The 15,967-nt window shown below is 46.4% G+C and overlaps 1 protein-coding gene across 1 annotated transcript in view; it reads right to left on the bottom strand.

The window, feature by feature from the left end:
- Positions 1–7,399, bottom strand: part of LOC144752503 (uncharacterized) — a 66,070-nt gene extending 58,671 nt beyond the window's left edge. Inside the window, exons 1-2 of the mRNA XM_078640412.1 lie at positions 7,246–7,399; positions 6,558–6,809 (exon numbers count right to left, since the gene is read on the bottom strand). Of these exons, the coding sequence (XP_078496538.1) occupies positions 6,558–6,809; positions 7,246–7,399 (406 nt within the window). The remainder of the gene's footprint in view (positions 1–6,557; positions 6,810–7,245) is intronic.
- Positions 7,400–15,967: the final 8,568 nt, after the last annotated feature.

Genomic DNA, 15,967 nt, shown 5'->3' with positions numbered 1-15,967 from the left:
AGCCCCAAACAGATGTCTGTGACAGATCCCCACCAGGTGTGCCTGTGGTATTGAGATTCGGGACACAACTCCAAGACCTGCAGGAACCGCGTATCACTGAAACCAAAGTCTATCAAGGAACACAAGGTGAAACTTTATGTTGCCAAGCACAAGAAGATGTAGCACCTGGCCCGCTCCAAGTCTCACTCCCAGTATCGTTCTCGGAGTCGACAGAGCTGCTCTTGAGGCTGGTCTTCGTACCTCTCTAAATTCTCAGGTAAGCATAACAAACATAAGAAGTCAAAAAGGAGTTTCAGGCCTTCACGCTAATCCCACTCTATTACAAATGGGGTCACGAGTTGGCAATGGGTGGAACCCTGTCCAAGTACAGACCCACACTCTAGTCAGAGTAAGTGTAGTACACACTAAATGTTTACCTGGGCTCACACTCAGGTAACTTGGCACAAAAGCAATCAGGCTAAAATAAAGAGGCAATGTGTAAAGTATTTGTGCACACCAACAGTAGTAAAGTGAAAACACCACAAAAGTTCTCCACAGCAGTTCAGACAAATAACCAATATTTATCTGAGAAAAACAAGACCTGAATGATAAAAATCCAACATACACAAGTCAAGATATAAATTCTTCAATATTGAATGAAGTTATAGGGTTTAGAAAACAATAGCTCTAACTGGGGCTAGTTGGTCGCACTTGACCGAGTCTGATCCACAAGTTCAGTCCGAGTACGATGGAGTGCGGGCCAGTTACAGAAGTAGCATGAACCCCAGTACAGTACCATGGGTGGGTCGTTAAGTCAAAGACGGTGCGATGCACATAGGAGGTGAGGCATTGCGAAGGCAGGTGATGCGTGAGCTTATTATTGATATGCAGGTCGTTGGCACGTTGGCGCTCGGGGATGATGCGTTGCACAAAGGAAGTGAGGCATCACTGTAGCAAAGTGATGCATTGATTCCTCAAGGGAGTGCAGGGTTGTTGAGCCGCTTATCCCCAGGGATGATGCGGGGCACAGGGGAGGTGATGCGTCGGTTGCAGGTGCAAGACCTCGTGTCGACGATGCGTTGATGTCACAGCGGTGCTTTGGTTCCACAGTGTCGATGTTGAACAACCAGGCCGCAGGTGCTGTGTCAGGGCAGTGTGTCACGGATTTCGGTGAAGTGGTGCTTGAAACTCATGCAGAAGCGGTGTTTCGGAGGTGCTGCGGTACCATCGGAGCTTTATTTGTAAGTTGCGGTTGTTGCACTGTGCACTCAGCAAGCGTGGACCATGGCTTCGGTGCAGTCAGCGGCAATTGGTAGATTTCGCAGGGATGGGCTGGTCCTGAACTGATGCTTGGAGTCAATGCATCGATTTCTTGGTTGCAAAGCCAGAATCACCTCAAGGGTCCTGGACTGGATTTGGCACCACTTGGCAGGTCAGGACTCACAGCAGAGGTGCCCAGGAGCTGATAGCAAGATGCAGGGGAAGCTTTTGATAGCCCTGAGACTTTCAACGGGAGTGCAGCTAAACTCAAGCCTTTGGAGGAACTTTAAAATGCAGGGTGCAGAGAGTAAAGTCCAGTCCTCTCACTCCCAGGCAAGAAGCAGGAGACAACAGACCAACATAACAAAGCAAGCAGCTAAGTGGCAGTCCCTCCTGACAGACCAACTTCTCTTCTTCCTGGCAGAATGTCGTCTGTCCAGAAATGTTTTCCTCCGTTATGGTGTAAGAGCCCCAGTACTTATACCCATTTTGGCCTATGAAGTAGGGAGACTTCAAAGAAAAGTATTTGTAGTGCACAAGACCCTGCCTGTCCTGGCCCTGGCTCCAGACACACTACAGGGGGGTATACAGTCATTTGTGTGGGGACATGCATAGCCCTACTCAGGTGTAAGTGTCAACTCCTCCCACCACTCTAGCTCAGGAAGACCTATCAGCCTGGTGACGGGCCATTGCGATATGCAGAGCACACCACAGCTCCCTTTGTGTGTGACTGTCTAGAGTGAATGCATAAAGCCCAACTGTCATCCAACCCAGACGTGTATTTTAAGGACAGGAAGAGACACCGAATGGTTAAAGTAAGAAAAGGCCTAAAAGTGCGATTTTCAGGCCCGTAATTTAAAAACCATCTACACTAAAAGATGTGTTTCTAACTTGTGAGTCCGGAGACACAAACCTCCAATTTTCTATCAGCTTTCAATTGGAAGATACTCGTGTAAAATGATACAGGGCAGCTACAATGCTAAACTATGGGAGAAATAGGCCTTGCTGTAGTCAAAAGCAAATTTAGTGGCTTTTCACAACCAGGACATACAAAACTCAGAAGTACATGCCCCACCTTTTAAATACACATCATCTGGCTCCTGGGGCTACCTAGGGCCAACCTAAGGTGTGCCTTGTATGTAGTAAAAGGGGAGGTTTGGGCCCTGCAGTGGCAGGCCTGAGACACGTTTGGTGGGCTACTCATGTGGATGGTACAATCAGTGCTGCAGCCATTAGAAGGATTTGGTGTACAGGTCCTAGGCACATGTAGTGGATTGTACGAGGGACTTACTAGTAAATCAAACATGCCAATCATGGACAAACTAAATACCATTTCATTTTAGACACGGAGCACATGAACTTTAGCACTGGTCAGCAGTGGTAAAGTTCCAGGAGTTCAAACACCAGCAAAAACAAAGTCTATCTCGCAATCAAAAACAGGAGACCACAAACAAAAAAGTCAGGGGAAACCACACCAAAGATGCCAGGTCTAACATTCTCCCTTGATCAACGGCATGGGTGACACCAATCCTGTTCCCATTCCCATTGTCTGCCAACTTTGTGGGCCAAATCTGCAGTTGGTTCCGGCACAACCTGGGTTTCCAGAGCCCTCAGCCATGCCCCAGCTCTTTGGTTCTTTTCCAACTTTCTCTGATATGCTTTTAGGCCCTACGGAGCAAAGAGGCCTACCACCTAGAATACTTCCTTCAGGCTCGCCCTCGGAGCCAGTTGGACCCTCTGTGCTGATTCTGCTCTCTCCTTCAGTACGGACACCACCTTCAGTGCCTTTACCCAATAAACCTTTACCCAAAAAACCCAACAGCAATGCCAACTTCACTGCCCAAACCGGTGGTGCTCATTGTCCTTTCCAACACTGGTCCAAATTCGACTGGCACCTGACTGAAACCTACATTGTTTTCTGCTCTCACATCACAGCTAAAGTATACAAAAAAGTGATGGATGAAATGCTTGAATTAATTTCAGCCACTGGTAATTACTCTGGCCGCATCCCAGTCCATTGTTATTTTGCACACCATGCCTCCTCAGTTTGGACTCAGCCATATGCAAACCGTTCTTGACCCTGCTCCAATGGGAAGAATCCAACTGATCTGCCAGGCCAGGTCCTCCCTGACCTAGAACAGAAGCAACCGAGGACCAGTTTCATCCTAGTTAGGATTCATAAGAAGGTGTAGCTTGTTTCCAGTGATACAGTGCACATGGGGCCCATTTCTGAGAATACCAGTCGCACTTAGTTTGCCACACCAAAGTAGACATAAAAGTGATGGTTGAATGCTTGAATTAAGCTTAGCCACTAGTAATTACTCGGGCCGCATCCCAGTCCATTGTTATTTTGTACACCATGCCACCTAAGTTTGGATCCAGCCATGTAAAAATCATTCTTAACCCTGCTCCAATGGGAACAGTCCAGCTTGAACTGCCAAGTCAAGTTCACCATGAACCGGAATACAAGCAACCCAGGACCTGTTTCACCCTAGTTAGGGCTCATCAGCCAGGTATAGCTTGTTTCCAGTGACACAATGTGCACGGGACCCACGTCTTGGCATATCCAGCTCACTTAGGGCCACTTATGGTGACACACTAAAGTACACAAAGAAGTGATGGGCCAAATGCTTGAATTAATCTCAGCCATTGGTAATTACTTGGGGGCCGCTTTCCACTTCATTATTTTGCACACCAACAGGAATCCCGTGCTCCACTTTTTTCCCTAATGCAGCATCGAGAAACAGCCTTCTTGGAAACTATAGCACACAAAAGGTTTGAACTTATGCATTCTCTGCGGTGATCTATCCAGGATTCTACGCATTGATGAAAGACTTCCTGTGCTACCTTGGGGTCTAAACACCAATAATGATCCACCAGATGCTGTTGTGCGAGCTTGTCCAGCAAGGCGTTCAAAATCCCGCCAGATGGCTAACCACCAGGGAAATGGTCTGTTACTACAGACAACTCCAGAGGCGAAGTGCCTCCTGCCACAGGACCCCACCATACCCTGCTTGTTGCAGTAACACATGGCAGTGGTGTTGTCTGTAGGAACCTGAACTAGCCTCCCTTTGAGGGGTGATAAATAAGCCTTTAGCACCAGGCGAATAGCCCACAACTCTTACAGGTTGATGGAGAGATGGGACTCCAACAGGGACTAGCTTCCACTGACCTCCACCTCTCCCATATGGCCTCCCTGAACCACCAGTGATGCATCTGACACCACCCTCCGCTCTGGGTGGGGCAGAGAGAGAGGTCTGCTACTGATCCAAGTGTGGTTAAGCCACCACTGCATAATCTGTAAGGTTCCCCTGGTGCTGGACACTCTGAGGCTTCAGGGGCCACTGAACACCCTGCATATGCCGCCTGGCATAGTCAATAAGCAGTCAATAGTCAATAAGCAAGATGCCAAGAGGCCCAGAAACCTCAGAGCCACTCTTACCAAGACCCAAGCCGAGGCTGAAACATTGGGTTCATAGCCTGAATATCCTGGACTCATTGTGGTGGAGGGAAGGCTCGAAACTGCACAGTGTTCAGAATGGCTAAAATGAAGGGGACCCTCTGCGAACAAGTCAGGTGTGACTTTGGCACATTGATCGTGAAACCCAATGATGTCAGCAGGTTTGCCGTCATTTGGAGAAGACCACAACTGCTTGTAGAACGCTCATTCGGCGATGTTGGGGAAAACTGGTGTTCCCAACCTCGGAAGCAGTGCTGCGACCACTGCCTTCACTATGATGAACACCCAAGGAGTATTGCTGAGGCCAAAGGAGAGCAAATTAAAAAACTTTCTTGCCCACACTGAACCACACATGTCATCCTTGGAACTTCAGGATGGGTACATGATGGGCAATCACTTTGAATTTGTTCTTTCACAAGAAGACATTCACAGTGTGGAGATCTAAAATAGGGTGAAGGCCTCTGTCCTTCTTCAACTCGAGAAAGTAATAGGAGTAACAGTTGTCCCTATGGGCCAGAACCCTCTCTATGGCTCTTTTGGCAAAAACAGCCTGTACTACTTGAGCAAAATGGACAAGTTCTCCTCTGAGAGATGTTTAAAGGTGGGTTGGAGGTGCGGTGGGATCTGGAAGCTCCACCTGTCGGATGTTAAGTTTTGCGGGAGAGAAAATATCTGATTCTCTCTCCCACAAGATGGCTGTGTGCCCCTAAAGCCAAACTAAAAAACGGACTGCCTTTTGCGGGTGTGGTGGACCTTGAAGTGGGCAGTATGCCTGCCCTCTGGAGCAGTCTTGGAAAGGGCGAAACTGGTGAGGATACTGTCTTGATGGGGTGGAAGGTCTAGGGAATCCACCTACGGCTTAGCCGTATACAAACACAAAGTGCCCCAATCAGGGCCGGACTGGCTACCGGGCAGTTTGGAATGCTGCTGAGCTGGGGGCTAATTTCGTTGATGGGAACCTGCGTGTACTAAACGAAATTCATTTTGTTTTTATTATTTCGAAGTACACGCAGTCTCCATGTACGAAATCAGCCCCTACTGCAGTAAAAGCTTCCAGCAGCTCGGCAGCATTCCAAACTGCCCGGTAGCCAGTCCGGCCCTGGCCCCAATGAGGTGAGACAGTAATGTTGATATATCCAAACACACACTGACCAAAAGCAGCACAAGCAATTCTACGGTGTTGATGCCACCAAACACTACCCAACCCAACCAAAACAAGTATTGATATGACATTGCTGTTCTGAACACCGATTTGGACTGTTCAGCCATCAACCTTCTACAGTTATCTATCCACACTTTTGCATCTCCCTCCTAGAAACTATCAGGACCACAAGTGACCATTGCTGCAATAAAACATTACAATCCCTAATTTCAAGCAAACACTCTTCCTTGTGAATGCTTTGGCATTGCCAACAACCAGTTGTGCCATCCCAACAACCCTTGTGTCCTTGCTGTTCAATCCTCTACACCAACAGCAATCTTTGGTTCCCACCTGTTTTAGAATACTTCTCTGTCCTAGTGTTGTACTATCTCACACTCCCGCCTCTTACCATGCATGCTAATACCATGGCGACCTGTGATGCACAAAACACATGAAATAGTTACAAATCCTGTTGGATTGTTCACTATTTTCTTCTTGAAGTTAATAAAAAACAGTGCTGTTGGAGTGTAGGAACACCTACAGGAAATCTGAATTGTGTAGTGCTTTAAACAAATGTTTATTTTCATTATTATCTATTAGTGAACTCTTTTATCATTGTTACCTCACTCATCGTACCTTAGCGCATGGGTGCGCATGGGTAAACTAATTAATTTATCAAACCGTATCCCTCTTTTTCAGAATATTAGCAATGCTTACTTGTTATGGGTGCCGAAACAGACCCTGCCGACAGTAGCACGACTTGAGCCTTAACTGCTGTTGAGAGGTTTGTCAAGGTCTGCGGATCGTTAAAAATCGATACAATCGTAGACTCCAGGTTGTTGTTCAGAAAGTTGATGCCATTTTGGTTATTTGGGTAGTCGTATGTCCCAGTGCTGTGTACTAGGATGCTGCCTTTGCTGCGGAGGAAAAAGCGTTTGTTAACAATACCCTCAATTATTTGTTGTCTAGCTAGAGACAACATCTGTCACAGACAGAATTGTACATGATACGACACACATGGGCCGTTAGCTTAGCCCTGTTCTCATGATTTGATGACTTTCTTGTCCACATCAATCACTGCTCTTGATTCAATGGCTTTCATCCCTATTTCTTTGTGCTTGTGCCACCCTTGAGTTCTTCTGCAATAGCATGTTTTTTCAGTGCATGAATTCTATGGCAGGACGGAGGCTCCGATTATGCTTACTCAATTTCTTTACTGACAAACAGCAGCCAATCAAAAAGCAGTAAAGAAAAAACTACAATACCCAGAAACACAGGGTAACCATAGAGTATGATAAGGTATAAATAGGGTCATAGAGGTGAACACTTCCTCTTTCTTTGCTGCTTCGCAGCCAGTTAAGTGCTTTTACATTACTCGCTTATTATTAATACTGCGTAGCCTTACCGCTTGACTTATGCTTTATTGCTGGTGTCTTGTAACGCTGTGTGCGTAGTTCTGCGCTTGCATTGCCGCTTTGTCTGTGTGCTTCAGCATTGTGCAGCGCGTCTATATCCCTCAACCGGCTTCTGTGCCGGTGTTTCAGGAGCGTGTGCGTCATCTCCCGACAGGGTTTTTCTCAGCCCGGTCTTCTTTTGTGGAGCGGGAGCGGAGCTGAAAGGGCGCGCGTCTTTCGCGCACCCTTTCTAGGCGGCAGCGGCTGTTCGCGCATGCGCGACGGTTTGTTTACACGTCTCTTGGAGCGTGTACATTTTTCTCCACACGCCGCCTGTGCCTCAGCCTAACAGACACGGAAGACTGCTTCTGAGCGCCCTGCTTGCTGCCGCTTGAGCTCCTTGACGCCCACACTCCATTAAAAGTTTGTGGGTTGTAAAATTTTAATTAGGCTTTTGCCTAGAGTGGGAAAAAATTGTTACTTTTCATATCGTGCGAGTCTGTTCCCTCCACATCTAATTCAGTACTTTTTCACAGTGTCCCTGTGTTATCAGACTTGCGCAAGGGGTACCACTCCCCCAATTTACAAGGCTTTGCCTCTTTAAGTGCTAACCTTCACTGGGCATTCTCGACTGACCTGTCGCCATGGCAGATTACTGTGATGAAGAAGGTTATGGATATTATGAGGAGGAGGAATTCTCAACTTCATTTGATGATTTTATGGGTCAGGCGCTTTGTCAAGCAATTGCGCCTTTGAAGAAACATCTGGCAGATTATGCTGCGCAACATGGCTGGGTGCCTCCTTCCTCTGGGCGTTCCAAAAAGTCCCCAAAAAATCCACATTCCAGCCATTTTGAAAAACTTGCAAAGACCCTGTCTGCTCCTTCTGCAAAGAAGCGCAAGAAGTCCTCTCGGTCTGATCCTCCATCTGACACGGATGACGACACGTCCTCGTCTTCTTCCTCCGAGCCTTCTAAGCCTCCTCCCTCCAAAAAATCGCATAAGGAGCATTTTGTAGACGCGCCTTCTTCACCTCAATTGTTAACCTTCAATCCCTCTGATATTATCCACCCACATTCTTCTTCTTGGTTGCCTGCCCCCGAGGTGGCTCAATACATTCAATCCCACATCCGTCAATCCTTTGACAAGGATGTGAGGGCGCGTTTGCGCTCCGAGTGCCCTCGTCCTGATTTACCCAATAAGTTGGCCGCTACTCCTGATGTAGATCCTACGATGATCACTTACATGAGGAAATATTCAAAAGACCCTACCAAAGGCTTGGATAGATCGTGGCGATTGTGCCAAGACAAACTTTTGGATCTCTTGGGCCCACTTACAAAAATACTGAATTTGGGATATCAAGCCAAAGAATCTGGTTCCATAATTGACCCGGATGACCTGGTCGGTTGGTCTCAGCGGGCTATCTGTATGCTGGGCAACGCTAACTGTGCCTTGTCCACTGAGCGCCGGCGCTCCATCCTGATGAAACTTGATCCACGTCTGACAGATTTGGCCTCTTCGGAGTCGGGCCCTATGGCCCAAGGTTTACTTTTTGGTACCCCCTTCCTGAAAGAACTGTCAAACTTTGTTTCCACCTTTAGTGGCCTTGACAAGGCCCAGTCTAATTTGAAGCGGGCTTTCCGTCCGGTTTTTGGCAGGGCCGGACGAAGGGGGCGTTCGTCCGGCCGTGGTTCCGACAATGCTCCCCAGCGAGGGAACAAGTCCCAACGTGGTGGTCAACAGCAATATTCTTCAAACAAGTCTTCCTTCTACCCCTCTAAGAGGAATAGAGGACAGCCTGGCAAAGGTGGATATTCCGGAGGTCATGGAGGACGACAAGACTCATCCCCATCAGGTGAGCTTGATTTCAGCTTCAAATGTAATTCTGGGGGGCAGGATTCAATTTTTTCACGACAATTGGCGTTTGATCTCAAACGATGCCTGGATTCTGGAGACGGTGAAAGGGTACAAGATAGAATTTTACTCTCGCCCTCACCAAGATCTTCGGCCTCGCCCCCTTGTTTTTTCCCAACAAGATCAGACCTTCATAACCGAGGAAGTCTCCTCTCTTTTGACAAAGGGAGCCATCATTCTTACTTCTCCTCATCCCCAAGGGTTCGTCAGCAATGTTTTTCTCGTGGAGAAAAAAGGGGGAGGATCTCGTTTAGTCCTCAATTTAAAGGACTTCAACGGCAATGTGGTTTATCGCCATTTCAAGATGGAGGGCATTCATCTTCTACGAGACCTTCTTCAAGAAGGGGATTGGATGGTTCGTCTCGACCTAAAGGATGCTTATCTGTCGGTACCGATTTATGCTCCTCATCGCAGATTCCTTCAGTTCCAATGGTTGGGCAAGTGGTACGAGTACAAGGTTCTTCCTTTCGGCCTGTCCTCCGCTCCGTGGTGCTTCACGAAGCTCCTCCGTCCAGTGATGGAGTCTTTGCGGTCACGTGGAGTGCGTCTTATAGTCTATCTAGACGACATTCTCCTTTTAGCTCACTGCCCTGTTCTTCTACAGTCTCACTTGCACTGGTCCATAGACCTTTTGCAATCCTTGGGTTTTCTTATCAATCCCCTGAAGTCAGATTTTTCTCCATCCCAATCGATATCTTTCCTGGGTTTTCAGATGGACTCGGTCTCTTGTCAGCTTCTTCTTCCAGGTCAGAAGATGAGATCCATCAAGAGGGACTTGAGATCGTTTCTTGCTCAACAGACTGTTTCGCTCAGGTCAATAGCCAGGATTGTAGGTCTCTTGTCGTCTTCCATCCAAGCGATCTTTCCAGGACCTCTGCACTATCGGGCTCTTCAGCGCCTCAAAATTCGTCATTTGCAGAAGGGTCTTTGTTATTCAGATCACATCCTCCTCTCAGAGGATGCCAGGACGGAAATGAGATGGTGGTTAGACCACATGGATTCCTGGAATGGCCGGGCTCTCTTTGGGAGGACTCCCGATGTTGTGAGAGAGTCCGATGCCAGCCTTTGGGGCTGGGGAGCCCGTTGTGGATCAGTGTCGACCGGGGGTCGTTGGTCTCCGGAAGAACTGACACTACACATCAATTGCCTGGAGCTGCTGGCGGGCTCCTTCGCGATTCGGTGTCTCACCCCTCAGAGAACGAATTGTTGCATTCTTCTCCGAATGGACAATGTATCGGCGGTTCGTTATGGGAACAAACTGGGGGGTACCAGATCCAAGCTTCTCTCAGAGATTACGAAGGATTTTTGGCACCTTTGTCTGGAGCGCAAGATCACGATTATTGCGGAATACCTGCCGGGTTCTCGCAATCTGATCGCGGACTGGAACTCTCGTCACCTGAGAGATTTCAGCGATTGGAGGCTCCATCCTCGTGTGTTCCGCAAGCTGTCCCGCATTTGGGGGACTTGTCATCTGGATCTATTTGCCTCCCGGCTCAACACCCAGCTTCCCCAATTCTACAGCTGGCGTCCGGATCCAGAGACGCTGGCCACGGACGCATTTCTCCAGACGTGGCCTCGCCATCTGTGCTATGCATTCCCGCCGTTCCTCATGATTCCCTGGATGCTGGCCCGAGCACGTCTTTTCTTGTCGGAATTGATTCTAATCTCCCCTCTTTGGAGGGCTCAAGCGTGGTTTCCAGTTCTTCTGGAGATGAGCTGCTCGACGCCGCTTCTACTTCCTCACATGTGGAACCTCCTGTTGGATCCGCTCTGCGAGCCTCACCCACAGGTACTGTCCGGTCAACTCCTTCTGGTAGCATGGAGAATTTCGGGAGACGCTGGCAAATCCAAGGCTTATCGGGCGACGCTACCAGATTTATCAACGAGGCTTGGGCACCCAACACACACAAGCGTTATGCATCAAGTTGGAAGCGCTGGTGTGATTGGTGCTCACAGCGGTCGGTGGATCCCGTTTCAGCGGATCTTTCTCTAATTCTTAATTTTCTGGCGTCCCTCGCATCTTCGGGGCTCGCCTACAGAACAGTTAATAACTTTCGTTCTGCAATTTCTGCAGGCCATGTGCCTCTTGATGGCAAACCAGCGGGAGAACATCCCCTGATCTCTAAATTGTTGAGGGGCATCCGGATGGTAAAACCTCCTTGTCCCAAGTACGTAGCCCTTTGGGATGTCTCAGTTGTTTTGCGTTTCTTGTCAGCCTGGCCTTCTAATTCTCTTTTGACACGCAAACAACTGTCAGCCAAACTCACTATGCTTTTGTGCTTGGTCTCTTGCAAACGAGTTTCTGATGTGCGGGCCTTGGATCTCGCTGGTCGCTCTTTCTCTCCTGAAGGTGTTACCTTTATTATTTCTAAGAGGACTAAGTGTAATACACCCTCAGTCTCTTACCCTTCTTTTCCCCACAATCCTCAGTTGTGTGTGGTTCAGTGTATTAAAGATTATGAGGTAAGTACGGCGCCTTTTCGGCATGATTTACAGGGCCAATTGCTTATTGCATTGCAGAAACCTTTCAAACCGGTAACTCCGGCTACTTTGGCACGTTGGTTACGTTGGCTCATGCATGAAGCGGGCATTGACATTTCTCTGTTTGGTGCTCATTCTGCTAGAGGAGCCATTGCTTCTAAAGCTTTATCCATGGGTGCCAGCCTTCAGGACATCATGAAGGCTGCGGATTGGTCATCTGAAACTGTGTTTAAAACTTATTACTTTAAGCCTATTCTTGATGTTGCATCTGTTGTGGTGGCGAAGCTTTAAACAAGCATAATTGGAGCCTCCGTCCTGCCATAGAATGGAAAATTTGCTAACATTCGTGCCAAGAATTTTCAATTCTATTAAGGACAGGAGGCGAGGATTATCCCACCCTTATTTCATGATTGTTTTTATATATGCATATTGCTTTTATACTGTATACCTCTGGTTCTTCTTTATGAAATGTTTCCCTCCCTGTAATGATTACTATGTTCAAATTTTGGGTAACAGTTTTTACGGCCTTTTGTCTCTTCCTTCAGGCTCCGACCTTAAATGAGGTGTGCCGGGATTTTCTTCTCCTGATTGGTCTCTTGCTGTTCCTCTGGTTCTTTGAAGTTCCTTCTCCACGTCAGCAGGATGAAGCTTTCTCCGGGGGACCCCTTTGATGGATTGCTTACCTTATGTTGCTTTACTTATTATTGACTATGGACAAAGAAAGAGGAAGTGTTCACCTCCAGGACCCTATTTATACCTTATCATACTCTATGGTTACCCTGTGTTTCTGGGTATTGTAGTTTTTTCTTTACTGCTTTTTGATTGACTGCTGTTTGTCAGTAAAGAAATTGAGTAAGCATAATCCTCGCCTCCTGTCCTTAATAGAATTGAAAATTCTTGGCACGAATGTTAGCAAATTTTCTATTGTGTCTTTTCACTGCCTACACCCAAGCCTACTGTACTGGCATTGGCGAAGGCAAAGCGGTAACTGGCCATCTTTGAATCCAACTTTCTATACTTTAAAAATGGCCATCATAGTGCAATTAGCCACAATGTGGCAGCCATCTTAAAAGCATAGAAAATAATAATTGGCTTGTGAAAAACTTTAAACACGCTTGTATTAGTGTAACTGTAATCTTCTCAGACGTGTTTTTGCCCAGACTAACACTGCCCCCAGGAAGTACCCATTTCTCACATTGATGTGCCTTGTGCTTTGGCTCTCGAGATGTGAAATGGGTCAATAGCTTGCTCATCTACATAGTGTTTAAATTTTTGCTATGCAAGCCGGTGATGTGGGTGACGCAAATGCTTGTATTTTGGTGTCAAAATCCACAGTGTGTGCAATACCAGAAATGTGTGTATATACAAATGTGGGTTTTCCCTGTATTTGTCGAGCTTGTCTGCGCCAATAATTGCGGGGGTCCCCTGGCCCGTGAACTGTGTGATTCACAGAGAAAAATGTATTTAGTCAATAAACACTTTCACCCTTTTCACAGCTAAAACTAACCCAAATGATAAGACAGCTTATCGGAAAAGAAGGGCAGTATATCCAAACTCTTGGAAGCCATCTTATTTAGTGGACAGACAGCAAGTTTTCATAAAACTAGGCCTCTTTCTATCGAGAAGGCAGCTGGAACAGCACCATCATTAATAAAAGAAGGCGAGTCCAGCCTATGCGCTAGTTTGCCCGTAGATTCGGAGAACAGCACAAGCGTGTGTTTCTTACTACCATTCCACGCTCGCGCTGCACGCTGAGTGCATTCTGCTGCCCCGCACACTACAGTCCTCAATGTGTAAAGACTGCTGTTGGAAGGTCAGTGATACTGCAACTTTACGCCATCTGAAGTAGGGTGACCAACTGGTATAGATGCAAATTCAGGACAGTTAGTGTAAAAATTCAGGACAAAGGGTCAACATTCAGGACAGAAATTCAGGACAAAAGGTAAAAATTCAGGACAAAAATTCGGGACAAAAGGTAAGTTTCACAGACACATCAGAGGAGGCCCCACAATAGTACATAAGTAAATAAATAGACAAACAACATAAGTACAAGTCTAAATAAGTTTATATTAGGTTGAGACAATCGTGCATTTCCATTTCTGTCGCCGCTTTTGGCTACTTTGGCACCCTTTGGCCCCCTCCCCACAGCTGCATCACAGTGATTATTCTGCTGTGTTTATTTGTTATTGTGTCTTATGCTGACCTGCGAGCCAAAGATCAAAGTCAGAACGGGCCAAGAAACACTTTTATCTGACCCCATGACTCCCCCACTTAAGCAGATATAGTGGATTTTTCATTACGGCTTGGGCTATTGTCATTTTTTATGTGATAATCCACAGTCAGAATGACAATGGGCCTGTCCACAGACTGAGAGAGGCCGGGGAGGGGATGTGCTGGCTTGTTCTGATTGTTAGAGGGGAACAACACAGCTTGCTGCCATCCCCAAAATTACGGAAAAAGGGCGTCCGTGAAAGAAATCCTCACAGACAGCAGACAAAAGTCCCAAATAACGGGCAGTCCGTGAAATTTACGGACGGTTGGTCACCCTAATCAGGAGGGGAGCACAGGGGTACACTGGAACCACCATACACAACTCCGTATGGACCCCTTGCATGCTGCGGCCTGCTATCCAATCTCCCCACCTCTTTCTGGACATCAGAGTACAATCACACTGACACGCCTCAAGGAGGGCTTTCTTCAACAATAAGCAAAACAAACTTTGTGTAACTGTTGCTTAAATAATGAAACATCTGCCATTTAAATGTGTAACCATTACATTAGCCTTTGGCAACGCTGTTATCGTTTCAGAAACCCAAGGGTCAATTTTTCTTTTTCAATAATAAAACTTTAAAGACACCACACACTCACATTTCATATAATTCAAACACAGCAAGCAATAACATGAGTTTTTGGTGTGCATACTATACCTGAAGCCTATAATTTTTGTACTGACGTAATACTGTGGTGCAGCTCTTCGGTAGATACTTATCAGCTGTAAATAAAAAGGTAGCAGTCAAATAAAATGGTAACCGGGCATCTTAAGCGATTACTGCTTCTGCCATAAAATCGTCACAGTTGAGTACACAAAGCTCGTTCATTATTGTGTGCATTGTGACTTGGAGCTAAAAGCACCTTTACATTGTAGGATATACTTTTGGGAAATGCGTTGTTAGAGGTACTTGTAAGTACCCTTTCAAGGTCAGGAGTGACAAATATTTGTTATTGCCAAATCTATGCCAGATATTGAGGATAACCACTGATGCTATTTTAAATTTAGTGTAGGTAAATTTATTGCATGGGGATATCCAGAAACTTTGGCATGGATCTAGCTCATATGGACCAAAGCTGAACACCTCTCCAGCTACTCAAAGTAGTCCTGTCTCTTCAGTTAAGGAAGGTGTTTTTGCTCAAACTCCTGTTCATGAAAAGTTAACATTCAAAGCTTGTACAAAATATATTCCAAAATATACTGCTATTTGTAATTTGAAAGACATGTTGATCTACGTCCTCCTCTACGTATGCCACTCCCTATACCTTCACCTCTCCCATCAACCTCTTTTCTTTTTAACTTTGGGCTGTTGTGGGGACTCTCAAAGTTCTGAAAGGCCCATTTCCACCTTAGATACAGTCAGAGATTTAGCCAGGATGGGATTTAGGTGGGAACACACCCAACATTAATTGGAGATTAGTGGAGAAGTCTCTGCATGGGGAAAATATCCTATGAAGAACAGATCAATTTGAAAGTGCAAATGCACTTTTACAAAGTATTTACAGACACATACAAGGACACCTGTTACATTTATCTTATATAAATTCTTAGTCATTTGAATACCCCTGGAAGGCAGCAACTGTCACAACGTCCCAGCAGTGCACCAGCACACCAGGGTACATTTCAGACTTTGTTTTGATAACTGGGTCCTGTTTTTTCATGTATTGTATGGTTAAACGTACTGTGCTGCATCAAGCAATTGAGTAACCATCAATGTTTTATTATTTATTGTTACTTACTTTTTGAGTAACCTTCTAATTTCTTCTTAAACGCTACTAAATCCTTCCATTGTTGTATATTTTGTGCTGAACTATTCTGTTCCTTCTTAGCCACACTAAGAGTCAGATGGTAATTGGAGGAGAGGAATCCTTGGCTGGAGATATCGTTTGCAGATGTAACTTCTCCCTAGCCACCCACCATGATTAGTCTCTGGGCCTGGATTCAGGGTAAACATACAGGACCCAGGCTTACCGCATCCAATTCCACATGTTTTCCTGATCCAAGGTCCATTACTGTACACATTTTCCTCCTGCTCTTCGCAGGTGCAATATTTGCAGAGCAACTCTCTAG

Source organism: Lissotriton helveticus, chromosome 5_1, assembly GCF_964261635.1.
Source record: "Lissotriton helveticus chromosome 5_1, aLisHel1.1, whole genome shotgun sequence".
Classification (NCBI taxonomy): Eukaryota; Metazoa; Chordata; class Amphibia; order Caudata; family Salamandridae; genus Lissotriton; species Lissotriton helveticus.
This window is presented reverse-complemented; position numbering and strand designations above follow the sequence as displayed.